The sequence below is a fragment of the Cydia pomonella genome, chromosome 6 (genome assembly GCF_033807575.1).
Source record: "Cydia pomonella isolate Wapato2018A chromosome 6, ilCydPomo1, whole genome shotgun sequence".
Classification (NCBI taxonomy): Eukaryota; Metazoa; Arthropoda; class Insecta; order Lepidoptera; family Tortricidae; genus Cydia; species Cydia pomonella.
In genome coordinates this window covers 15,672,188-15,698,357 of record NC_084708.1, presented here as the reverse complement: position 1 = coordinate 15,698,357, position 26,170 = coordinate 15,672,188, and the positions used below count along the sequence as shown (strand labels likewise).

General features: G+C 34.4%; 2 protein-coding genes across 2 annotated transcripts in view; one reads left to right on the top strand and one right to left on the bottom strand.

Annotated features, from left to right (window-relative positions):
• The window catches only part of LOC133519077 (dynein axonemal heavy chain 8), an 86,843-nt gene that overhangs the window by 15,744 nt on the left and 44,929 nt on the right, over nucleotides 1-26,170 (top strand). The window contains exons 2-25 of the mRNA XM_061852970.1: nucleotides 11,613-11,917; nucleotides 12,003-12,113; nucleotides 13,030-13,141; nucleotides 13,440-13,582; nucleotides 13,885-14,086; nucleotides 14,294-14,457; nucleotides 14,883-15,059; nucleotides 15,643-15,746; nucleotides 16,097-16,316; nucleotides 16,774-16,920; nucleotides 17,000-17,139; nucleotides 17,218-17,302; nucleotides 18,395-18,540; nucleotides 19,582-19,726; nucleotides 19,999-20,097; nucleotides 20,502-20,628; nucleotides 20,703-20,805; nucleotides 21,051-21,216; nucleotides 21,699-21,834; nucleotides 22,314-22,425; nucleotides 23,097-23,161; nucleotides 24,506-24,665; nucleotides 24,914-25,046; nucleotides 25,811-25,946. Of these exons, the coding sequence (XP_061708954.1) occupies nucleotides 11,613-11,917; nucleotides 12,003-12,113; nucleotides 13,030-13,141; nucleotides 13,440-13,582; nucleotides 13,885-14,086; nucleotides 14,294-14,457; nucleotides 14,883-15,059; nucleotides 15,643-15,746; nucleotides 16,097-16,316; nucleotides 16,774-16,920; nucleotides 17,000-17,139; nucleotides 17,218-17,302; nucleotides 18,395-18,540; nucleotides 19,582-19,726; nucleotides 19,999-20,097; nucleotides 20,502-20,628; nucleotides 20,703-20,805; nucleotides 21,051-21,216; nucleotides 21,699-21,834; nucleotides 22,314-22,425; nucleotides 23,097-23,161; nucleotides 24,506-24,665; nucleotides 24,914-25,046; nucleotides 25,811-25,946 (3,438 nt within the window). The remainder of the gene's footprint in view (nucleotides 1-11,612; nucleotides 11,918-12,002; nucleotides 12,114-13,029; nucleotides 13,142-13,439; nucleotides 13,583-13,884; nucleotides 14,087-14,293; nucleotides 14,458-14,882; nucleotides 15,060-15,642; nucleotides 15,747-16,096; nucleotides 16,317-16,773; nucleotides 16,921-16,999; nucleotides 17,140-17,217; nucleotides 17,303-18,394; nucleotides 18,541-19,581; nucleotides 19,727-19,998; nucleotides 20,098-20,501; nucleotides 20,629-20,702; nucleotides 20,806-21,050; nucleotides 21,217-21,698; nucleotides 21,835-22,313; nucleotides 22,426-23,096; nucleotides 23,162-24,505; nucleotides 24,666-24,913; nucleotides 25,047-25,810; nucleotides 25,947-26,170) is intronic.
• LOC133519075 (endoribonuclease CG2145-like) lies at nucleotides 541-6,427 on the bottom strand. Its single transcript, XM_061852968.1, has 7 exons — nucleotides 6,228-6,427; nucleotides 4,087-4,978; nucleotides 3,671-3,782; nucleotides 3,012-3,096; nucleotides 2,529-2,672; nucleotides 2,069-2,157; nucleotides 541-1,200 (listed from the first exon to the last, which is right to left on the bottom strand). Exons 1-7 carry the CDS (start codon nucleotides 6,286-6,288, stop codon nucleotides 967-969), a joined length of 1,617 nt encoding a protein of 538 aa, XP_061708952.1. The 5' UTR covers nucleotides 6,289-6,427; the 3' UTR covers nucleotides 541-966.

The following is a 26,170-nucleotide window of genomic DNA, read 5'->3' as shown; positions in this document are numbered from 1 at the left end:
AACGAATTTATAACAACGTCTGTACTTCACGATTTCTCACACCCACTTCCTCTTGTACCACTCCGCTTCTCCCTAACCCTCCCACACTATTATTTACATTAGACACACTATTAGAGCCCTAACTGCTATTACGGTGGCCCATTTTTGAAATTAAGCCAGAAAAATTGAGCAGTCTAAAAGCGGTGTATATTTCAGTTAAATTGCGGTCCATATAGAGGTTGTAATCTACACAATAATATTTAAGAATACGGAGATTATTGACGTTATTACTGTTATTACTCTCTTTCACTATGTGTCCGAGATTAATATATACTTATAAGTCTATTACGTGATTAAGGTCAGAAAATAATCATGTCAGCGCATCTATTTAAAAAAAAATGAAGCACCTACATCATTTATAAATGACTGAAAATTGTTCTTTTTAACCGACTTCAAAAAAAGAGGAAACGAAAATTCCCTGCTATCTTGAAAGAATATATTTATCATGAATATTATTTTCATACTTCTTAACCTAAACAACGGGGATGAAATGATACAAAATTTTATGACATTAATAGCCACTAAAATATTTAATAAGAAACAAATTTACAATATAACATTAAACAAAAATCTTACATAAAAAATGGTTCGAGTATACTTTGATTATTATTAGTCAAAATAATCCCCAATATATTTCCGGGACATTCCTAAATCCTAATGTAGAGGCTGTCTATCACGATTCACCGTAGTAAAGCGGCGAGCGTGATGGATACCTTTTCTTCTGGAAGGGTTGTTTGACTAGGTTTTGTTTTTGTGACTTCGTTTAAGTTTAGTTTTATTTTACTTGTATAAACCAAGTATAATAAATGTCCACTTTAATGTTTTTTTGTGATAATTTTATTATTGAAAGTTAATTAAGCTTTATTAATGGGATATAAAACCCTGAGCGACAATTATGTATTATGTATCTATATCTAACATTTGCCCTTATATTTGAGGATATGCACTACCAATTAAATTTTTGCTACGATAGCGGAACGTGTGAGATATTATTTGGACATCTTTATTGGCCAGCTTCAGCTTGCAGTCATTATCAGCACGGGTCACAAAACAAATTGTGTACAGTGCTATTTCCAGTTCCGGTGATGTCCCAACGAACATAGTGTCAACAGGTTTGTCAGCACCATTCTGGTTAAAGTGTAGTTTCATTATGGCTCCTTTCTGTAAATATAAAATTACTAGTTTAGTACTCATAGTGTATAAAATACCACACTATTATGTTTGCTGGTACCTAATTTATTCATTACACGACGGCTATCTTTTGATTTATGCTTACTGAATAAATTCAGAGGGTTTTGGTATTGTAACATTGTGAATTTAAGGTTGTACGGTATAGCGTTTGTGCGTTTTGATAGATAAAATTACCTATAGAAGTTTAAATAAATGCGAAAGACTTTTGACCAAAAGTATACTAAACATAATTGTGTACACCGCCATCTATCGGCAAATTGTCTAACTAATTTGCAAGATCTGTATATATGATGGTTTTTCAGGGAAAAGTTTTTAACATGTGCACCTTATACTAGATTTTTTAATAAAAAAAAGTGTTTTTATTTTTAGTGTAATAAACTCATACGAATAATCATAATATTAACACTCGAAAAGGGTATTAAATAGCAAATGAAATTTGAAAATGCTTTTTGTTAATAAAGTAATAAAGATGTGATTATATTTTTTCAGCAATGTTTGTAATAATTTTAATGTTATTAAAAAGTTTCATAATTGTTTGTTGGTATTGTATGGTATTTTGTTTCACATTTTCCTTCATAAATCCATTTTTTTTCACTATGAATAGAATTTTTGCCCCCTCTTCATATTGGTCATTTAATCAAATCGAAAGCTTAAGTACGAGTAGTTCTCGAGATATTAAGCAATGTGACAGACAAACGGACGGACAGCCACACCACAAGGGTTCCTTTGTACCTTTTTGGTACAGAACCCTAAAACTAACATAAGTATGTACTTCATTCCATTAACTAATGTCTAGATTAAATGCCTATATTTTAAACAGTTTATTTATTATACTCACGTCACCAATGGGCAAGTATTTAAGGTATCCCAAGTAATTAACCCTGTTTGCAGCCTCTTCTTTAGCAAAATAAATCCAGTTATGCAGTCCTGTACAAAAAAATTTAATAAAGTAATCAGTGATTAAGTTTTACCAACTGATCGTTGTCCAATAAAACTCGGACTCCTGTTGCTTATATATCAGAACACTTTTGGGTTCATCATTGTCAAATCCATTGGCATTTTTTCCCTACCATTAAGTGACGACTTCGTATGAACTATTTTTGTTTATATGAGTGAGACGTAGTGGATAAATAAAATATCAAAACAATAGAATTATCATTTTCGCGTGAAACCTTGTGAAATACAAGGAATCCTAGTGTAGGCACATGGAAGCCTAAATACGTACAAAACGTGTTTTTTAAATAAATTATATTTATGTTAATAACTTTTGATAAGCGTTTTCATATGATTAAACTTACCCAAAACTTCACCGCTCCTCAATTCAGAAACAAAAATATGTTCAAATCCTGAACTGCTAATTTTTCCTTTACCTCTTGAATATAATCCAAACCACAACTGCTTTAGATAATCGCGCTGCTGTCTTGGATCGGGTGTTACATATCCTTAAAAATTAAATTGAGTATTTTGTTAACCTTCATATTCATATGATAACAAAATGGAAGACCCTGATGGCCCAGATTCACTTTAAAATTGGAAAGAGATCCGTACCATCAATTACATGATTTTTGACACAACAACATCAACAACAACATGATTTCTGACATTTTTGATATTACGTTTACTTACTAAAAGCTATACTTATTACATTATACATTACTTATAAAAAACAATATAATTCATATTATAAACTCTGCTAAAATTGTGTTGTGTCAATATTTAAAATGAAAGTAGCATAATAAAAGTCGTAAAAAATCTAGATGGGATCTATAAAAAACACTCACCTTTTTCCTTCAAAAAGTTCATCATGTGACGTATGACGGTAGTAGACATGATAGCGTCCATAAAAGCATTTTCTTCGTTTCTTTCCTGAAATGAAAGTACAAATTAAACTACTTTTTTATGAAATCATTTGGTATAATATTATGTATATGAAAAGTTGACATGAACAAGAGCAACGATTACTTAGTACTTAAAATAGTTAATTCGTTATTTGATGATAATGGCGACATTTATTCGTATTTATACAAATTAAAATACTTTATATACAGTAGGCACTCTGTAATCGGGCACTGGAAAATTACCCCAATGCCAGATTTACGGAGTACAGTAGTTTTGGTTTTGTATGGGTATAAAAGTTTTATATAGGAAACAGTTTAATCAATAATGGAAACATGTTTGGTCTCACTATTATTATGCCTAAAACTGCCGGATTACTGAACGCCTACTTGTACAATACAATACATGTACAGAATCAAATAAAGATCCATAATTGGATAGAGGTAACAACAGGTGGTCTTATCGCGTTATAGCGATCTCTTCGTAGTCGAGACAATATAATTAGCATATACATTAGGTGGTGAAAAGAAAAATATTATATTATTATATCGGATATTACTATATAAATGCAGTTTTTTTTAATTTAAGCTATATTTCTACTGACCTGTGGAGTAACATATTCATTAACACGAGTATCCCTTTCGTAATTATCTAAAAGAGGTACAAATTTTTGAATTGTCGGAATATTCCAGGCTGCTTGTGAAACTGTTAGTAATCTGCGGAAAAATTGTAAACCAATCATTCATCATCCGAACGATCCGAATATGACTGACAAGCTATATATATCAAATTAATTACGTAATGGAAAGATAAGAGAAGTAACATAGAGTACAGAGTACTTCTTTTAAAAGGTTAATATAGTCTGAATTTAAGTTAAAATGATATCTATTAGCATCATAAAAACGCAGACGCTATACATATATCTATCAAGAGGTTGCCACAATTTACATCAGTAATTATTTATACAAATTATATACGTAAAAATAGAATAACTAGGTACATACTCGTAGTAATACTTACGGCAGAGGCGCCTTATCTTCTTTTGATTGGGACGTTGTTTTTTCTTGATAATTAATTGTCACATACTTTGCCGCATTATTAGTATCCTTTCTCAAGAGCTCTTCACTTAACGATTGAAGTTCGGCATCACTTGGGACATTGGAACTACTGGCTTGGTTGTTATTTTTAATGTTATTTACGATTGCACTTGGCAGTTGTGGAGTCACCGGTCTTGGCGTTGGAAAGGTCACTCTTGATGTTGAAGATGAAGGTTTCGTTGACGGCTTTACAGTACTTTGTGTAATAGACCCTGATAAAATAGAACTGTAACTTTTGGTCGTTTGTCCATGTGGCAGAGTCGGTGTAGGTTGTGTAACAGGGTGATTAACTATCGTACTTCCCCAGGCTGTTGCAGTGGAGCTTTGTTTAGTTGTTCCTTGCAAGATGGAGCTGTAAGATGGTGGCTTTGGTGTTACTCCGTTATTGCTTTTACTATCAAAAAAATTTACTAGGTCTTGCACTTGTCCAGGTCGTTTTTGATGATTTTGAGTATTATCTAAAGGTTTTGGAGTCGTGAATTTTGGGTTAACGAAGTCTCTTCTGGGGGGTGTGTTTGATGGTTTTGCTGTGGTTTGTTGCGAAGTACTGAGTGATTGTGTTGAAAAAGTAGATGGCGATACATAATCTCTCTTTCCATTGGGATTAACAAAGTCTCCTTTTGGTGATGTTGCAGCTTTAGCAGTAGTTTGCTGTGAAGTACTGGATAATGATTGTGATAAATATGAAGGGGCTACATAATCTCGTTTGCCTGAGTTTGTCTGTGTCTGCCCTTGATATTGTAATGACCCTGTAGCTTCATGAAGTAGAAAATCCGAGTTTTGATTGTATCGTCGTGACTTATCAATCTCCAGACCTGGAAATATAAATCAATATGTGAACGTTTTTTCTCTAACTCCTATTAAATACCGTAACTACCCTGAATGTCAGGGCTCGGAACCGGTTTATTTTTAAATCCCGAAATAGCCCAATATTTTTAATTATTTTATACTCTTTACGTAGGACTGGATCATGTATTTAGGCAAAACCAAAGAACGAAAAAGAACGTAATAATACCGGTATTTTTTGTATGAAGAACAAACCGGTTCCGAGCCTTGCTGAATGTATCATATGCAATCCATTTTATATTATCCCTTAAAATATACACAAAAGGAGAAATACTTTTGATCGGACGTAACTAGTATAATTGTGTACAGCGCTACCTATTGGCAAATTGTCTAACTAATTTGCGCGATGTAATGCAAGTATGTTGGTTTTTCGAGGATAATTCTATATCATGTGAACCGATTTCAAAAATTCTTCTTGTATTTGGAAAAAGGTGCCTTTAATGTTATTTCAAGTGTAATAAACAGACGTAAAGTTAGTTTAATTGCAAAATGAAATAGGAAATGTTTTTTGTTAATAAAAAAAGTTATGAAGATAAAGGTCGGTTTATATTTTTCCTGTGAAATTTATAGTTATGTTAATATTAAGTAAACATTAGATAATTTTTCTTTGGTTAACTTCGGAGATAAGGGGGGTGATAATTTTTCACATTTTACTCCATACATGATTTTTTTCACTATGAAAAAAAAAAAGAAATACTCCAGTTGACCTAGTCATTAGACTGACATTTGGCTCCACTTTATATTGGGCATTTTCCATAGTTATTAAAAATAAAATAAAAAATAATACTTTTAATCTGTTGATCGTCTTCAAATTTCATTACATTACATGGTTCTCGACATATTTATCTATGTGACAGATAGACGGACAAACGGACGCACAGAGTCACAATGATAAGGGTTCCTTTTGTACCTTTTTGGTACGGAACCCTAAAAAAGGCTAAAAGGTGATTTCCTTAACGATTTTATGCTTAATTGTCGATATAAAACTGATTCGAGCGATTAACTTTAATCAACTCACGCTAATTGGGTACACTATTTTCTGAAAACTCTCTATTACAAAATCTTAATTCAACGCGAAGCATTTAGTTCGCATTGATATCAATTAATAGTGGGTATTTTAGATTTCAACCTTATTGACTAATTATATTTGGCACTTTTTCCTCAACTCCACACAACCTTAAACAGTTATTAGATAAACAAGGTGAAACAACGACTCACACTGGTTAACATAAAAACACAGGAATATCGTTAATATTACAGACAAATGTTTATCAAACATTTTCACTACTTATGATTAATTTATAGAAATAATGATTTCACAGCAAATTCAATATTGTGACTAGATTGACCACTTTCGTTAACGCCGTCGGGCTAGACGCTATGTTAAATGTTCACTAGACGTGTACCAAGACGTTCATAATATCTCATCTGCCCTACTTGTGGCTGCTTGTACTACATTTACTGCCACAGACTTTTAATAATTCTACATTACATGAACCATTGTTCAATAATTTTTTTTTAATACCGTAATTAATATGATAAATAGATCCAGTAATTAATCAACTAGTATGATTAATGCGAACTGTTCGATTTCAAAGATTTATCATTTATATTCACCGTCAAACTAGGTAAAGAAATCACGCAGAAAAAACAGATGGCAGCACTTAAGCCTTTAGAAAGATCTTCCGCGGGTGAATATAAAAACCTCCTCTTTTATGAACTGAATGCCATATACTAATGAAACAGTAGCATGTCTGGCTACTTAAAAAATCCAAACCAAAAAATATAATGTGATTTGTTCCCTAGTTGAATTTCCTCTTTTCTTTAAGAAGAGAAGAAGAAAAGAATTAATAGGTACAATACATTAGCGTATTAAAACTACTGACCAAAATCGTCTAATAAGTCAAATTTGCGTTATCTAATACACATTAAAATACTGTATAAATTGATTAACTAACATATAAAGAGCGTATTACGTAGTATCATCTTGGTCTTGACATTGGTTTATGCGTTTATTATGCGTATACCTATTACGCAAGTGTTGACAAGGACTTATTGTTGTCAATAAATAGACCTCAATATACTGCTCGTGCTCAAAGTATTGTCTCATTTATATGTATGTTGTAAAATTTGTTCATCTTGTATAATTATGATTTATTTTACCAACTGAATGTCATAAATATATTTTAGTAACATTTTTATTTAAGGCCCTAACGTTGTCTGTCCTCTTTATAACGCAGCAACTAGTATCACTTATCCAAAGCACTTATCTTTCCTAGCTCTTGTAAAAGTGCTATTTGTCAAAAATAAAGACAACCATACTGTTTTCAAGATGAACTTCAAATCAAGTCGTAGCCTTTTTGGTGGTTACACGGTTGTGTCACATACACAGTAAAATGTGTACGTGTGGGTTTTTAGGGATATGGACTGGTCGATTTTAATCATGTTATATATCGATAAGCGCTACACAATGGAATGGAATAGCGATTAATCGAAGTTTGGATGGAGAAATTTATTTCAACCAAGAACAAATCATCAGATTTATTTCTACATCATAGGAATTCTAATGGACAATGAATACTTTAACATATAATAAAATAACTCAATTATTGCGCAAAACATATCTAAGTAGGTATTTATGTATTGTAATTAAAAATCGGAACTTTCCCTTCGTTCCCTGCTGTATCGCGACGATAAAATCGTGACCTGATAACTACGATAAAGAAAAACTTACTGACTTACTGTTCATTTTAGGTAAAGTTAAACCTTTCAAGTAAAATTAAATTTTATGAAATGTCGATATGACTTTATAGACATGGCCACAGCAACTGTTTATACATTGTTACTCGTACATAAAAACCAAGCCCCCCCCCCCCCCTCGTTGTCTGTTTTCAATATAAATTTGAATTCTCAAGTCGTAGCTATTTTGGTGGTTACACTGCTTTGTATGTGGGCGTAATTATGTGTATGTGTGGATTTTTAGGGATGTGGACTAGTCGATTTTAATCATTTTGTGTCTCGATAAGCGCTACACAGCGAAACGAAATAGTGATTAATTGAAGCTTCGATATCTTCACTAAAAATAAACATTATAGATAGGACTTCTGGTTTCTCGACCATTTTATTTCTCGAGGCACGGGATTTCTTGACCAGGATTTCTCGAATGTCTCGAGTATCTCGAGAAACTTTGAAAGTTTCAAAAAACACCATGTTATTATTTATTTTATGTTTTATTACAAATCAGATGCATAGCCTATGCGTCTGATTTGTAATAAAGCACGCATAGGAGTCGTAGGTGAGATCAATAACTAGACATATGGTACCATAACTTGCACTTAATAATAAAAAATTCAACAACAAACAAAAAAAAAATTGTATTTTTTAGGTATTTCAGAAATGTAAACAACCCACAATATGGTATTTTATTACGCAAGAATATTCAAGTCAATAAATTTAACTCGAATTGACAAACTTAAAGAAGATATTACTACCGTAATATAATTACTCAACGTAACATAAAGCTGCTAAAATTGTGCTATTTTGCCAATAGGAATTTATCAGGATGATTTTATGTATCAATAGTGTTTTACTTTTGTAATATTTGTTAACACATGGCTCTATATTAATTCGTATTTTAGCATTAGAAAGAATATAAGCGATCTTGACGTTTCCTTTTATTGAATTACACTTTGAAAAATAAGTCGAGGCAAATGTGTAGCAAATATAAATCATATACGATTATTTACATAATTTTTCTTTCATAAGTAATAGTTACGAATTTATCAAAAGCGTTTTTCAATCAAAAGACGCGTCAAGCTTGTTAGCCTTTTTTCTAATTCTAAAAACATTGACATATATATCTAAAGACAGGCACTAAGAATGGCGCTAGTTCAGTGGTGTTACTCACGAATTTAAGCCAATCGTGCAGTCTAACGCAAATAGTTGCGACCGATCGCGCGCGTGACGCGAACTCATCAACCAATCGCGTTGTGGCGTTAAACTGCACGATTGGCTCGAATTCGTGTGCGTGACACCGCTGTACTGGCCCCATTCTCATTGCCCGTAAGACCCGTCCTTAGATATACAGTACCTGGGCGACCGAGCTTTGATCGGTTATAACTATTTATTGTAATATGGTGGTGTATAGGTGATAATCTTAACTACATTTTTTTACTAAATTAAACTTGTCTAAAACAATAAAAATTATAAAATTGTATATAAACTTGAACATATAAAAAAAAAACAAAAGTTAGTCATCGGGCGAGATTCGAACCCGTAACACACATTTAGCTGTCCGCGTCTTAACCCGCTGGACTAGACGGACAGTGGCCGGCAACACGAAATTAGCGACCATATTCTGCGTCGAAAGAAAAACGTATGAAAACTCGAAAACACGCGTTTTCCCAAACAAGACTAATCTAGATCGATTGTATACTCCCAAAAACCCCCATATACCAAATTTCAGCGAAATCGTTAGAGCCGTTTCCGAGATCCCGGAAATATATATATATATATATATATACAAGAATTGCTCGTTTAAAGGTATAAGATATATGTCAATGGCTAAAAAAGGTACCATAGTAATAAAACGAGACGAATTCTTTAGACATCTGAGGGTAGCAGTTCAAAAGTTACAAAACATGAAGATCTGTTGAAGCCAGAACGATAGGAGATAGATCAAGGCACCTTTAATGGGTTGGTTAACTAATAAATGTTTAAGTACCGGAAAATGTAAATAAAAACATTTTCTTACATTTATTTACTTACCTAAAGAAGTACACTAGAGAGAAATAACGTGTTATACGCATGTTTTCTTTTTACTTATAACAAGAGATTTATTTCTCGAGTTCTCGAGGCATTGAGTTTTTTTTCCCGCCTCGCCGAAGGACAAATTTCTCGAGATTATAATACCCTAATTATAGATATGCTAATGGTTAATAAATATTTTGTAATATAATAAAATAACTCAATTCTTGCGGCAAAACATATATTAGTAGTTATTTATGTATTTTAATTAAAAATTAGGACTTTTCGTTCTTTTCAACCTGTATCAACACGATAAAATCGTGACCTGATAACCACGATAAAGAATAAAAGCGCTTTTTGTTAATTTTAGGTATAGTAAGTAAAATTAAAGTTGTAGTTTATCGATATGACGTTTTCGTCATGGTCACAACATCGTGGTTACACATTGTTAATCGTACTTAAAAAACCGGACAAGTGCGAGTCGGACTCGCCCACCGAGGGTTCCGTACTTTTTAGTAAGTATTTGTTGTTATTTCAACTGTCTAGCTATCACGGTTTATGAGATACAGCCTGGTGACAGACGGACGGACGGACGGACGGACAGCGGAGTCTTAGTAATAGGATCCCGTTTTACCATTTGGGTACGGAACCTTAAAAACCAAGTGGCTACGGTGATAGCTGGCTTCAGCTTCGTATTTATTTGGTTCGTTAAAACGTTTATGAGTTTTACTAGTACAACACGAGCGCGAAAATGTAGGGTACTAATTACAATGCCTGAAGCATAGGGCATATAATTTTATGTATATATAACAACTGTAATCTGACCCTATTCACGCAAATAGATAATTTATGATTTAATCATTTAAAACGATAGCTTACCTAGCAGAACAGGGTGATAGCTTCTTTTATTCCAATTATAGATTTTCATTTTGTTTGAATTCTTGATTCCACTCACACAAATATGATTTCATTTAACTAACAACATTTTAGCGGAGGGTTAAAACCAAGCGGCTAAAATTGTATATTCGTCATAATAAAGAAGTTACTTCTCTCTTAGTCCAACTTTAACTTCTAATATATGTACCCTATTTTAAGGGTAAAGGAATTCGTTGACCACCCTTAAATACCAAAAACAACAATACCTCCCTAAGGTACATTTTGATTTTACGGGTTATGCAGGACATTTTCATTGGCGTGCCGGTCCGCGACCGAGATACAATAGGGAGCGTGTATGAACTGTAGGAGGCAGCACAGGTGCCGTCAGATTTTTGACGCGAGGCGTAAATTTGATGTTTATTGTTCCGATGGCAGCACTTACTATGCACAAGAAAAGACGTGACGTGTAAATGTAATTGTTTATGGTTCCGATTCAGGTGACAAGATGGCAGACCCTCCAACGCGCACGGTCCCTATACTCTCTACTCTATACAGTCCGAAGCTAAGAATACAATACTTACAAGGAGGTCCGAAGCCTGTTCCGTATTTATATTATACTATTCTTTGGCATGTTCCATCGAGTGGAAGGTGGTTCGCCGTACGTCCGTTCTCCGTTAAGAACGCAGCAATGAATGAGAGGAAGAAAATAAAGAGATAAGTATGCAGGCTAGTGAGTATTATATTCTTTGATGCAGGCCATGTTAAAATCATTTTCTAGTACGCCCGTCTATTGATGCTCTTGTAGGAAACGGAATAACATTAGAAGAAAATGTCTATGGTAGAAATATGATTCGATATTTAAATTTGAAATTGACCTCAAAATCGAACTGCATGTGAATGCTTGACACTTATGTCAATCAATTATAACAGAGAGGCTGTTTGTGCATATTGTATTATTTAATTGAATTGATTTTCTTAAAGCCATGGCAGACGAGGCTGGTGGTGCGGAAGCTCCACCTGCCGAAGCCCCGGAAACCAGTGATGAAAAACAAAGACAGGAAGACATTGAGAAAACTGCGGAGAAAATTGAAAGTCTAACACACATTGCCCACCGCAAAGCTTCTATGTTTCCGCAAACACAGGCCACTCAGGAACGGGTAGAAGTGGACCGAACTGCGCTTGAGGCTATCCTTGACGTCGGGTCACGGCTGAAAGACATCCAGAAGAAAAGCAAAGTTTCTATGAGCGCTTTGGCACTTGGCCAAGAGTCTTATAAAGAGAAGCAAGTAAATAAACTTTCTGAGTAGACTACTTTGTTTTATTTGTCTAGTTAATTTAGATACAGTTCTGAATTGACTTTTACTTTTGTAGGCTAAGGCAAAGGAGGCGCGTAACAATCGCGTGGGAGGCCTGAAGACTCAGCACAGGTTTTTACTCGAGATGGCAGGCGCAATTTTGAATAGAAGTGCAGATTATGTGCTGGTTAGTTTTTTTTCTTATATGTATATCTTTACTTGAATTAACATGTACAATCGCTATCAGATAATTCGGAGCGAGCAAAGTGCAGTGCAGTGCACAAGTATCTCAACTAAGCCTTCTATTATCAAGATGTTAAATCTATGTTCAAATGTTCAGATATTTTTGAGCACCTCGGTAGCTCCGATATATACCTATGATAGCGTCTGTAGGTAGGCGTGTGGTAGGCGTTACAAACATTTCTTACTACATAAGAACAATAAAAGTACTTAGTTTTCTCTAGACCTAGAACTCACCATCACCTATAAAATAACCTAGCCAGGATGACAATCGTTTGTAAATTACCATTTATAATATATTATTGTCAAAACAACCATCAACATGAACGCCGCTAGTTGTATCTGACGTTATTGTCACTGTGACAAGGTACAAAATACTATAGTAATACAATTACTTGACTTCTTCAGTGTCTGATTTTAGTGTTAATAGTGTAAGCTTCTCCGTTTGTTCTTTCTTACTTACTCATATACAATTCAACACTAAAATAGTTATTTACGATAAAAGTGAATTCGCATGTGTATTGTCGTTTTAATTTTTGACGGAAAGTGCTTATAGCACCGAAGCAAAAGTAGCACCATATATACCTACCAAACGTACTTTAGAAAAAAAATCCCCGGTAACCTCAGATCTATGCCGGTAACCCTTTGACCCCCCAAGACCCGCATACGCTTACGACACTTTAGTACATTTCAATCAGGTTTTACAATGGCGCTTTATAGATATAAAACAGGCGTGACGTTCCAAGGGTTAACTAGGTGTCATACTACTACGTACCTAAAAGTTTTTAACAGGGCGTACGTAACATATCAGTCTGAAAAGTAAATCATGGTGCGGCTGCTCAAGTGAAAAGTTATTATTTCAGGAAGGTGTCTACGATGCGGATATTCATATAGATTTGTTAGACAGTGCAGTCGCTGAAGGTGGCCGCAACTGTATAGTTCTCTGCGATGCCTTGTTACCACCAGTAAAAATGGGTAATATTTGACATAATATTCTGAATATTTCTTATACAAGTATTACGAGGGGCATAATTAATTAACATTTTTAAAATAGAAAAGACAAAGTAGTAATTAGACAGTAATATTTATTTTAATACGTGCTTAAACTCAGTCTGACCATGCGTTTTTACTTTATCCGCCATAGCTTCTTACTGCCAAACATTCGATGGTACATGGCAAAGGGCATATAATCACTACGACATGGCAAAAAAGTAGAGTGGTCCTTTATCACTGAAATATGAGGAACCTCTGCAATAAAATGACATATTTTCAGAATCCGGTCGATTCGTGCCTAACCAAAAAGGCAGGATGGAGCGAACGTATATTTCAGACGCTTCGTCTATTGGCACTTGCGGACGATGTGTCGCAATGTATAGGATTAAAAATAAACTAGTTGACACTAAGAATGTTGCCGACGTGAGTACCACAAAGTATATTTCGCTTAGTATTCTTTGTAGGAAACTTGGGAAACGAGGTTGACGCAGAGTTGGCGGCGAGCCGAGTTGGGGTGGCAGTGGTGCTGGTCTGGTGCCGAGCTTTTTATTTGAACTTTTTTAGATATATGCATTTGCGGCTGCGGCTAATAAACAAGTGTCAGTAGCCAAAGTTACCAAATATATTACAGCACATCTGCGCTCCTATGGTGGCAAAAATTACTTGTAATATGAAATAAATACCCAATTGAGGTATGTCTAAATAATTTAGCAAGGGTGTTACAGGATTATTACTTGGTCTTCATTGACATGGACCAAGAGAGAGAAAACGTAGTGTCCGGAGTATTCAAGATGTTGACAAGCGCGTACGTGCCCGCTCTAAAGGCATGTAAGGCGTGGGGTGATATCAATCCCCCAAATCCTAAGAGCGATGATATGATAAAAACATACTTGTCTAGAATGAACTTGTTCTTTGATTATTTAGCAAGTGAGTATTGTGCATTCCTAAAATTACCTTTAGGTAACCAGAACATAGTTTTATACCTCATTGAGTTTTGGAACATTAGAATTATTTTGGTTGTGCACATAATGTTGAATTACTGTCTAGCTAAAGCTATAAATTACATAATACACTAAAGCGTGTTTTACCTTTAATTTTTCTTCATAAACTTAAAAAATAACTCAATTTGACCAGAGACAAAAATCGACTTGGATTGTTGCACGAGGTTTAAGGTAAATGAGGTATTATATGAGGAGCATCTGTCCGATGAAGAGAAAATGAAAGTTGCCATTACGAAAACTTACGTCTTGGAAGAAATTTGTACTTTCGTGAAACAGTGGATGAAACAGATTACTATGGTAAGACAGTGCGGTGCTCACCGAACGGGCGGAGTTGGGCCGCGTCGGAGCGCATTTTCAATGTGCCTATACATTATGTATGGCAGACGCGAAAGAATGTCCGGAGCCGTCCGCGTTCGCGAGTAGCTTACTCAGCTTGCAGCCGTACAAATTTTGAAATGCACTCCGAAGAGACCCGACCCTGACCATTCGGTGGAAATCTTACTTATGGAGTTATGATGTACATAGGTATTTACTTCTCGCCATTTTTTTTCTATCCATTTTTGAATCGTGGCAATATTGCTGCTCTAGACAAAAGATAGGTATTAAAAATAGATCAAAGTAATCCCATAAGTGTTCCGCGAACAAAGTTTTGTACGGAACACTAAAAATGGTGGTATTAAGATGAGACCGTTTGAATGAACTGTTTTTGGGTGTACCTTTAGGTGTTGGTACAAAGCCAGCAGCTAAGAAGAGAACCGTCCAACATTGGTCCTTTGGCAGAACTGGACCATTGGAGACGCCAACTCACTACGTTCACTTCTATCATAGAGCACATCAAAAGTGACTTATGCCAGATGTATATACATACACTTATCCGGGCTAAATCTAAACTTATCAAGGTATCAACTTTTGTTGTTTAACTTCTGAAGTTGCATCTATCTATGTAGAAAATATTATTTATGTCAACCACTTATCTCAGGCGGTTAGTAAAGAAGTAGTTGAATTTTGAGACTGAAACTGGTGTATATTACAAGGTTTTATTTAACTTTACCTGTTAGTATGTACGCTATTTTGTTAGCGTCAAATCATGGAAAATATTTAGCTTCCCACTTACCGATTTCCAATTGAGCTGACATTTTGCATACACATGTAAATCGAATGACAATGCAATATTATGATGACAAGGAGCTGATCTGATGATGGAAACAGGAGGTGGCCATGGGAACTCTGTGATAAATCAACGCAAACTAATTGTTTTTGGGGTTTTTAGAATTGTCTCAATGAGTTTTAGTTGCCTGTTGAAAGAAAAGTACAGTACAGGTATAAAAACTTATTACATTTTTATTAAAACAAATTATCTTAATGCAGTAAAGTCTCAACCAGCCCATAGCTGACCATAATAACTTCTTACCTACTGCGTCAGTTAAACTGTAGACAAATATTTTAACAATTCTGTTAAAAAGCGTTACATAATATTTACAGAAATGGAGATTATTAGACAACCAAGTCACCGATTATTACAATGAAGCATTTGATAATGTTAAATATTTATATGCTTTGGAAAAGTATTGCGAGCCGTTATATAGGTAACCATAAGAGTTCCCTTACTTTGTGATATAGATTCCCTTGAATTCCTAACCCCCTTATTTATGAAACTCAGCAGATCTTTGTTAAATTTTGTCTCTTTCTTACATACACAAATTACATAATGACAGATAGGAATAAACAATTATCGACATCTTGTTATATTTAAGATTTTTGAGTATACATAGACCTTGGAACACGCCTCTCCATAAAGGATTAGAAGAATTGAGTTTAAGTCCACATATTGACCTATTCTGGACGAGGATTTGTAGTTCATCCTCGAATCTTTTATGCATATCTTATTATTATGTAAGCTTGAGAATAAAAGTACCTATATAATTGTTTCTTCCAGATGTGATCCACACACTATGGAACAATATATACCTGGACTTTTATACACCGTGCGCATGGTTTATGCAACCTCTCGTTATTACAACACCACTAAACAAATATCAACTTTGCTGGTCAAAGTCACGAATCAAATACTCAATATGTGCATGGATTATTTGACCAATAACGGAAGGAAGACAATTTGGAATCAAGATAAACTAAACTTTAACAGTAAGGCATTGGTAAGTTTAAACAAAATATGTAAACATTTGGTGTAGCAAGTATAATTGCCACTCTAAGGGCCTGTTTCAAAAAATTGGATAGCTAATTAACAGATATATTAACTGTCAGATAAAATTTCCTTGAAAAATTAGCACTTTATCTATCAGTTAAGCTTATTTGAAGAATCTGAAACGCCAATGATGACTTTACTCGTCAAATAAGCAGTAAGCAAAGCAAATAAGCAATGGCAGGTAGCTTATTCAGGATCAGGACTTTACTTGGACTTAGTGAAACAGGCCCTTAGACGGTTTTTAAGAAGTCTTTATAAATTTTTTCTAGGGTTTTGTTGGTTTGCGTCACTTTTGCATGGTAACGTGAGCATAACATGCAGTAGGCTCTTAAAACCATTTACCGCTACAAAAATGTGTGATCCAATATATATTTAGGTCTAATTGTAATTATTTGTTCGGTTTTCAGTTTTGTCTGGGTTTATACAGCTTTTACCGAGAATGTTATGATGAGACACAAAAAGAAATGCATGAGGCAGCGGACGAAAAACCTTTCGGTTGCTCTGAAATGTACATATTCGGAAAATTCGAGACTTTCAGAAGAAGACTTATTAAGGTGGATTTGAAATAAAAAAAATCTAAGTTACATAGTGACGTTTGGTATGGTAATACTAATTAAACATTATTGTTAACAGATTATAGATTTGTTCCAAACTTATATTACCTACTATATCTTAAATAAGACCACCTTAGAGGGCATTGAAGAACATGCGTCATTGTTTAACAAATTCTTTAAAGCTATTTCGACAAAAACCTATGACGCACTGGATCATAGGTAGTATATTTAATGTTACGGTTTTTGAAATGAAAGTGATATAGAATACTTGTTACGTATATTTGTTTTAAATTTCAGACGACCTGATTTCGATAAAGATTACAAGATCTATAAAGACGCAGTTGCTAATCAAGAAGTGTTATTAGAAAACTTTATGATAAATGTAAGTACATAACTTTATTTCAACTAGCTGTTGCCCGCGACTTCGTATCGGAGGGCCTACCGCGAAAACCGAAATTCGCAAATTGCGGGGATTTTTCTCTTTTACTCTCACTAAGAAGTAATTAGAGTGACAGAGAAAAATGCCCGCAATTGATGAACTTCGATTTTCGCTTTAGGCCTATAACCGACACTCTCTCGCACTTGTAAATTCGTACGTAAGTGTGGCAGGGAGGCAACACGTCGAACATGGTTCGCGGTAGGCCCTCTGAACACGCATCTATTGTCAAGGCACTGAGTGCGTGTTCAGATATTTTAGAGCACCTTGGCCGCTCCGATATATCTGACGGTGAATGAACCGTAAAACGCCTTTTTACGAAGTTTCGTTTAAAACAAAAATATGTTTAAACCCAGTTTATTACTTAAGGGATGCATCCTAAATAACTATGAAGTATTTTTTCTTGTTTTCTAATAATGTGAATGTCTAAGAAGTTCCCTTACTCAAAAAACTAATAAGAATAGTATCAGATACAAGTTTCAACCCCTTTTTAACTCCTAATTAATTTTTATAAACGCTGAACTAGCTTTTCTTCGTTTCTAATATTGTGTTTCTACGAAGTCTCAAGTTCTTCGATCAAAAAAATTCGTAGCCGATTCGTTCTTGTTTTCTAATTTTGTGTTTAAGTACGAACTTTTAACTCCTCTAACGCTTAAACCGCTGAACCGATTTAGTTGAAATTGGATATCGAGATATTTTGAGTCTCGAGACAGTACATAAGATAGATTTATCTCAAATTCGGTCCAACGGTTATTGATTCCCCATACAACCCCCATTTTTCACAACCTCAAAAGATGATTTTGGTTATAAAAGCTATCCTCTCTCCTGGCCGGGACTTTAATCGACGTTTCAACGATCTAGGTTTTGTACTTAGTTTCGGCTCTACGTTGATGAATCAGTCAGTCAAGACACAAGAATTTATATAGATGATACTTTGTTTACCTTACTTATATTAATAAGGTTAGTTGAAAGTCGAAACCAATATGTTCCTAGATCACAATTTTATATTGAAAATGTTATTTTATAACATGTTTTTAGAGCGTCAACAAATGTCCGACTACTGAAATAGCTCTGCATTTGCTGAAACGATTCGATAATCTCAAGTTGGGTTGTTTGTATCTTGAGGACCAATACTATGACTTGATAAGCAAGTTTACTGCCGAGATTGAATCATTACGAGACAGGTAAAATTAGTAGTTGTAGCAAGCTCCATTATTTTGTTAATTTATTTATAATCAAAATCAAATCAAACATAATTTATTAAAGACCCATAGATTACTAGACAGCCAAGCCAGCATAGGTTAGCGCTTAAGCAAAAATTTATTGATTTTACAATAAGTGTATAAGGTTAACTAAGAGAACGCCATGCCCTGAGTTTAACAGCTGAAGGAGATGCCGCTATTCGGCAGAATATTGGGTACTATTTGGCCGAATACCGAATAGGTATTCTACTCGTATGCGTGCGTACTTATGAAGAAAAATGCATAGTTAAAGTGTATCACAAGTCGTTATATTTAATATTTAAAATGTATTCTTTATAACAATGAAGATTTTTTGAGCATATGGCAAAATAAATGATTTACCTACTTTATTTTACTATGATTGTATTTATACCACAGGCTAGATTTGCTTGACTCTAATACATATACTACTAATGAGCAACAAAACTTCAATCTTAGCTTTCCCCTTGTAGTCGACCAGATTCCTTAATAATTGTGACTCACTATAGTACACATGTTTTACCGAATATTCGGCGCTTTTGCCTAGAGTGTGGCCGAATATTCGGTATTCGGCCAAATCCACTATACGTGGCATCTCTACTGTCAAACGTCAACTTTTGACAACTAGAGTCGTCACATTCGATCAATGAATTTTTGCTACTATTGTGTGCTATTAGCAATTTTATATCCCATGTGCATTCCTTTTGGTATTACGCCTGATGGGTATATTGAGAAAAATATATTTAACCCGTTTACTATTTGACATTCCTTTCTAGTCATTTGATTTCGAACAGTAATTCTTATAGTAGAGAGGCGTTTTTGTTTTAAGTATGATGGGAAGTATGTTGCCGCTATGGACTATGGTTCGTGTCATTCGTGATGACGCGCAGATTTATCAAATCTAACCTTTAATAACATGACATTACGAGTCAAGGCACGCGTCGTCGTGAATGACACGATCTATGTAGGGTTAAAATAAAATCATTTGTCTCATTTTGGTGTTAGGTATAATGAGGAGAGAGAGAACCCAGACGTACCTTGGAATATGCCTCCAGTGTCCGGAAGAATTATGTGGATAAGATTCTATGATAAAAACATTCAAGGTCCCATGGCAGAATTCAAGAAGCAAGATGAGATCATAACACATATGGTACTCAAAAAGTTTTTCAAAATAGACACGTCTATAATGTTTTTCTATTGCTAAAAAACGAAGTACATTCTATGGATATGACAGCTGCGACCGCACCCAAGCTATGTAAAAAATAACTATAGTAGCTATCAAGCTTGAATTGGGTATATAATTAAAAAGGTCTCACTGTATATAATAAAGTATTCGTTTTTATAGTTTTTCGTTAGTTATTCAGATAGTGCAGGCATTGAAGTACTTGTAATATTAGTAAACAAATAATTGTTTGATTCCAGAACACGCAGAGATGCATAAAACTTTTTAATGTCATGTACATAGTGTTTACTGAATTCGAGTTAATTTACCACAAAGCTTGGGCTGAAAATGTTGGGCAGGTGAGTTAAAAATAATTAGGTAGGTACTTTACTGTTACGTTTGAAATTTGAAAACTTCCTCCTATTTGAAGTCGGACAACAAAAATAAAAGAAGAAAAACAGGAAATGAGTCTAATGACAGTGCTTAAGTAGAAAAAGTTCGATTGCCGCGGCAGCGCAGATTATTACATAGATGTTTTAGGGGTTGAAATTAAGTAGGTAATCAGTAATCATAGCATAGCAAGGTTAGGTAGAACTTTTTGATTTATGTTAAAGACATTTTAGTTTCATAAAAGTCTATTTTGTTAGGCGTTGCCAGTCTTTTACTAATGTCGATGACTATATTACAAAATTCCCTGTACGCTAAACAATACTATTACTATGAATCTTTTTAATTAATACACGTTATATTATTTTTATTACAGGTTAGACTGGGCCTGATTGCGCCACTTCTTATAAGGCACCCGACGACAAATATGTATATCGTTAATTTCAATATTTACATTCCCGAATGTATCAGAGAGGTTGAATATATGTGGCAATTAGGACTAAGTATGTATATGATATTTACTAAAGTAATATTATAAAATATCTAACTTGCTAATATTAACCATCATTTCCTTTAGGTGTACCAGATTCCGCGCAGGTCGTCGCATATTGTAAAGATCAAATATTGGGGAATTTTGAAAAAATGAAATATTTAGTTGATCGAAATAATAAAATTAGAAAGTAAGCTTGTTGTTTCTATAATAATATTCTTATGAAGAACTTTTGTATATCCATTGATTATTTTGTTGAGCTTGTAAGTATAACGGAATTGTAGGCACTTGCATAACGAATTAAAACTAAACAATTAAATATTAATTTAGGTTAGGTTCCATTACCAAAAGATATGCAAGATATAGCACAAATTAGTGACCTATTTCCAATCTATATGTTTTAACCCAAGTATAAAAATTCCCGAACATGTGCAGGAGTATGCCGAAACTATATCTGCCACTGCTTCGAGCGCAGCTCGTGAAAATGGAGAAAGCTTTCCAGCCCGGCCTTTCTACAATTACTTGGACGTCTCTCGAGATACCAGCGTACTGTACTGCCATTGAAGTCGTGCTTGATGAAGTCGATTTGTTTGTTAAAGAGGTAATTAAACTTAATACATTAATCCTCCCAAACCTTTTTCGGCTTTATGCATCTATTACTTGTAATCTTAGAAAAAGTTTAACATATATAATATAATATAACTAAAATAATGTCTAAGTAGCAGATACGAAAATTAATGAATGAATGAAATGACTGATAAAAAATGTATAAAGCGATCTACACACTACATTTTCTTGTGTTTTCCATAGTTACAGTTTTCTTGATATTTATCCAGTAATCAACAATAATGCAAAGCTAACAGTTACCTCCGCATCGAAAATATATGCTGGTCATTGATTCGAGTCTTTAATGAATTGTACAAAATTTGTCTTTCATATTTAGACATATGTCCACGGTCAGAATTGGTAAACTCTATTTTAACATAATATGTTATTGTATAATATTGAATCCCGAAAATGAGCTATTTTGTAAAATGTTATAGGAATGGACCTCAAAGCACTAATGTTTTTCAATATTTCAAGGTGGTAGATATCAAAGAAGCTCGAATTGATGCAATTTTGCAATCCATCGCCAAAACCTTATTGGTGTTATTGCCTGAACAAGCGGTTGAACCAAATGTGTTCTATGAAGATAACCTAACGAGACGCGATGATATTGGTAAGATAAGAGTAGAACGGATAACAACATAAACAGAAATAAATGTCATATATGAAGGAAAAGTTTTATTTAATTTGTATATTTTTCAATAATTGTCAATACAAAGAAAAAAGCGAGCGGTTCAGGTATCTGTCGCGTAAACGGAGGATGCTGGTTCGATTCCAGCTACAGAACTATATTGAGGAGGAATGTACAATCTGAATCTCTTCAAGGCTAGAGTAAAGAGGTATCTCATAGGTAAGCGTGCTCGACCGTAGACCGCATCATCACTTACCATCAGGTGTGATCGTGGTCAAACGCACCATAAAAAAAAGGAAAGAGTGTATGTCCCTCGCGTGCAAAAAAAGTCGCCGGACGGCTCCAATGCTCGCCGCGAACATCAGTCAGTTATATTTTAAAGTTAATTTAAAATTACGAATCGAAATATACAATTTAAAGTATTACGAATGGTAACTAAAATTTCACTTTATTTTTGCTAGCGAATGAGTTGCAACACAAATCATGGAATGCAGAAACTGCTGTTATTGAACTTATCAACAAATTTCTGGACAGTGTCCCTAGCCAAGCAATAAAAGATCTAAAGGATAAATGGTAAGTCCTTTTCGGATCCTAACGAAATGTAAAATTATATATCTATGAACTCTTGTAATGGGTTCACAATGTCACTTTACTGATTTCCCGCCGCCCCCGTTTCGGAAAGTCTCCAAAAACATGGAAAATTTCTGGGAAATTTCAGGACAATTTATGAGAATTTTCAGGACAATTTCTGAGAAATGTCAGAATAGTTTCCCAGGAAAAATTGGAGTTTCATTTTGAAAACGGAATATTTAAATCCTTATCAAAAATGAAAAGTGTCTTTTCAAAAAGACTTATTTTTGTGTGATTTTCATAGAGAAATAAGCCGTTTTGAAAACACACTCCTCATATATGAGAAATTAACGAAATTTTTGTGTGGAAATTCCGCAATTTTGGAAATTTTCCGACGGCACATCAGCACGCGTAGCCAACATGCCAATCGTTAATGCTCCGTAGCAAACGAAACTCAATGATATAGAGAGAGATGACTACGCTACGCCACGGAGCGTTAACGATTGGCATGTTGGCTACGCGGGCTGTAGTCAATTTAGAGGCCTTTTCATGGCTATTTGGCTGAAATTGAATACATTACGAAGATATGTTATTTCATAATGACAATAATTTGTGCAAGCAACTGTAGAATAGTTATAAATGAATTTATTTACAAATTATACTATATCTTGTAGGCTTGATCCGGATAAAGCATTGAAACCAGTTACTTCAGCTACACGAGTATTTCCAGAAGACGCTGGTTAGTTATATAGCGGCAATTCATTTCGTGGTTTGGGTTTGCGTCGCTTTCTTTTTCCATAAAAAGGAAAGAGATGTAGCACGAGTATTTGGGAAAATCCCGCGATAGCGACATGCGAAAGATAGGCAGAAACACATGTCTAACCTTGATTAACATGTAGTTTTAAATATGCGTCGAATTTGTTTGCAAGATTTGCTAGAGAACCTGTTAGATAGATCATAATTTTATATCGAATTTCTGTTATAAACGCTAGCCGTTGATATTGCTTGGTTCATAAAACAACTGTTGGTATCGAGCAAATATACTATGATACCTGCGGCAATTGCGGCAAATGACCTATCATATTTTTCAGATACATTTGCATATAAATTTTATTAATTTCTCATTTTTAAAATTTTTCAATATAGTGTAATACAGGGGATTACGTCTGAAAACAACTAACTACTATGTAACTCCTCTGGAGTTGCAGGCGTACATAGGCTACGGAGACTGCTTACCATCAGGCGGGCCGTATGCTTGTTTGCCACCGACGTAGTATAAAAATATTAATCAAACTTGGGTTCATTTTTAAAATAATAAATTTGCGCGAGTTTTCGCGGTAGCCCGGTGGGTATTCATTATAAAGTAATAATGCGATGAAATTGAAGCGCTAGTAGCCTAGTGGTAAGAGCATGCGACTTGCAATCCTGAGGTCGCGGGTTCAAACCCCGGCTCGTACCAATGAGTTTTTCGGAACTTATGTACGAAATATCATTTGACATTTACCAGTCGCTTTTCGGTGAAGGAAAACATCGTGAGAAAACCGAACTAATCCCAACAAGGCCTAGTTTACCCTCTGGGTTGGAAGATCAGATGGCAGTTGCTTTCGTAAAAACTAGTGCATACGCCAAATCTTGGGATTAGTTGCGAGAAAATGCCGAGACAACGCGAGAAAGAAGAGAATAATGTGATGAAATGTTAAAGACTTAAAAAGACGAGTGCGAAAAATCTTTCCATCTAGATTTTATTGTTTGTAAGATTCAGTTTTGAGTGTTTTCAAATAAGTAATTCAATATTTATAATATATATTAATTGGTGTGTGTGAAGTCCCCAATCCGCATTTGGCTAACGTGGCTGCTTAACGTTAACGAGGGAGATAAATCTATTTCATATATTTGGTCGTGATGTAGATACAACAATTTTTTTAATCTTATAAACTGAATCTTTTAAAAATGGTACAAAAATAATTGTTAAAATTATATCATTTAAACAAATATCTTTGTCTAATCTCGTGAATTTTCAAATGGATAATATGTGCAATAAATAGCAGTATGAAAGTGTTTGTCAATATAATTATTATTGCAGCTTTCTTGGAGATAGAAAATCCGGATCGTTTTGAACCTCAGCACGCAATAAATGAAAGTAACGAACTATTTGCATATTTTGCTACAAAGTGCTTTGAATCACTTATTAAATGTACTCGGACGAGTCTTGATTTGCTGAGACGCAGAGCTTCCGTCTCTAGGTAAGATTTACTAGTGTAAAAAACGCAAATAGATCAGCTATGTGTGGGTAGTATAGATTGTGTTATTCACGACGTGCCTTGACTTGTATTGTCATGTTATTAAAGGTTAAATTTGACAAATCTGCGCGTCATCGTGCATGACACGAACTATATCAAAAATGACTTTTTAACCGCCTTCAAAAAAAAAAGAATGCACAGAATCCATCTTCAAAATAGTAATTTTGTAACCAATGCATTTCTATTTTCAGTTTCCTAACGATGACCACTGATCCAGAAGAACAAAAGAAACTCAAACCACTAATGAAGACAATGATGTATTTACAAATACCTCGTATTTTAATTACACCAACATTAGATGAGATACAGTCTGCTTTCTCTCAAGTAATCATTTGACTTTTTCAAACAGTTCGACATACTTTTTAGGATTTCCGTTTTCCTTTAGAGGTAAAAGGAAAAAATGGAACCCGTATAAAATCATTTTGTAGTCCGTCCGTCCGTCCGCCCGTCCGTCTTTCTGTCTGTGAAGACCCTTTATTTCAGGAACGCGTGAAGGTATCGATTTTAAATTAAAACCTCAGGTCTACAGGCCCTAGAAGCTGTGAAAAATTCAAAATTTAAGTTAACGTAAAAAAAGATACAGCCGTTTATGCCGCAAAAAACGTAAATTTCGATACCCTCAAGGAAATCGTAATGTATTGTATGGGGTACTTCCCGTAGACTTAGAACTATGAAATTTGGCAAGTAATAACGTCTTACACTACGACTACAACGAAAAATCCGAAAATTATAAATTTGTAAAACGTCATAATTCACGAAAGATCGATTGCAAAGTAATGTTTTTATTGTTTAACGCTTTATGTTTCAGATTATAGGTATCTACTGCAAAGTAGTTTTTTCGTATAAAAATCATTAAAATGTTAATTATTTGCATATTCTGTGTTTGGTTTTAAACTTGACGGTAGTGTATACCGAAAGTCGCCGTGGAAACTCTGTGATAATACATATAACGTAATCTTATTGAATTTGGTTTTAGTAAAATTTAAAATCATCGCAATGAGTAGTAGTAGACTTCTTCAAAAAAATACAGTCGGCTTTTATAAGCCTGTAACTGTTTTTTACAAAGTATACTTTATACATATTTTCAGGTCGTGTTGAATTGCATCATGGACACTCACAGAAACGTTTTTCAATGGAGTCAACAAGAACTTATACTGAAAGAAGGTGGAGTCGGCTCTACTTCTGGAAAATCAATGTCGATGCTATCAAAAAGTAGCATAGGAGGTAGGTTTATTTTTCATTCGTTAAGGTAAAGGATTTTCTAAATTTAAGAACCCGTCTCTTGTGGCACGAGTTGCTAGTTTGTTTATTTTCCTTCCTTCATTGGATTTTTCTACGCCTCGATTATTATTTATTTTTCGTTAGTTATAATATAGTCTTGTATGTAATTCTCATGTCGCACTATGAGTTCCAACATATGTCTCTTGAAAGTAACTATATTTATTTGC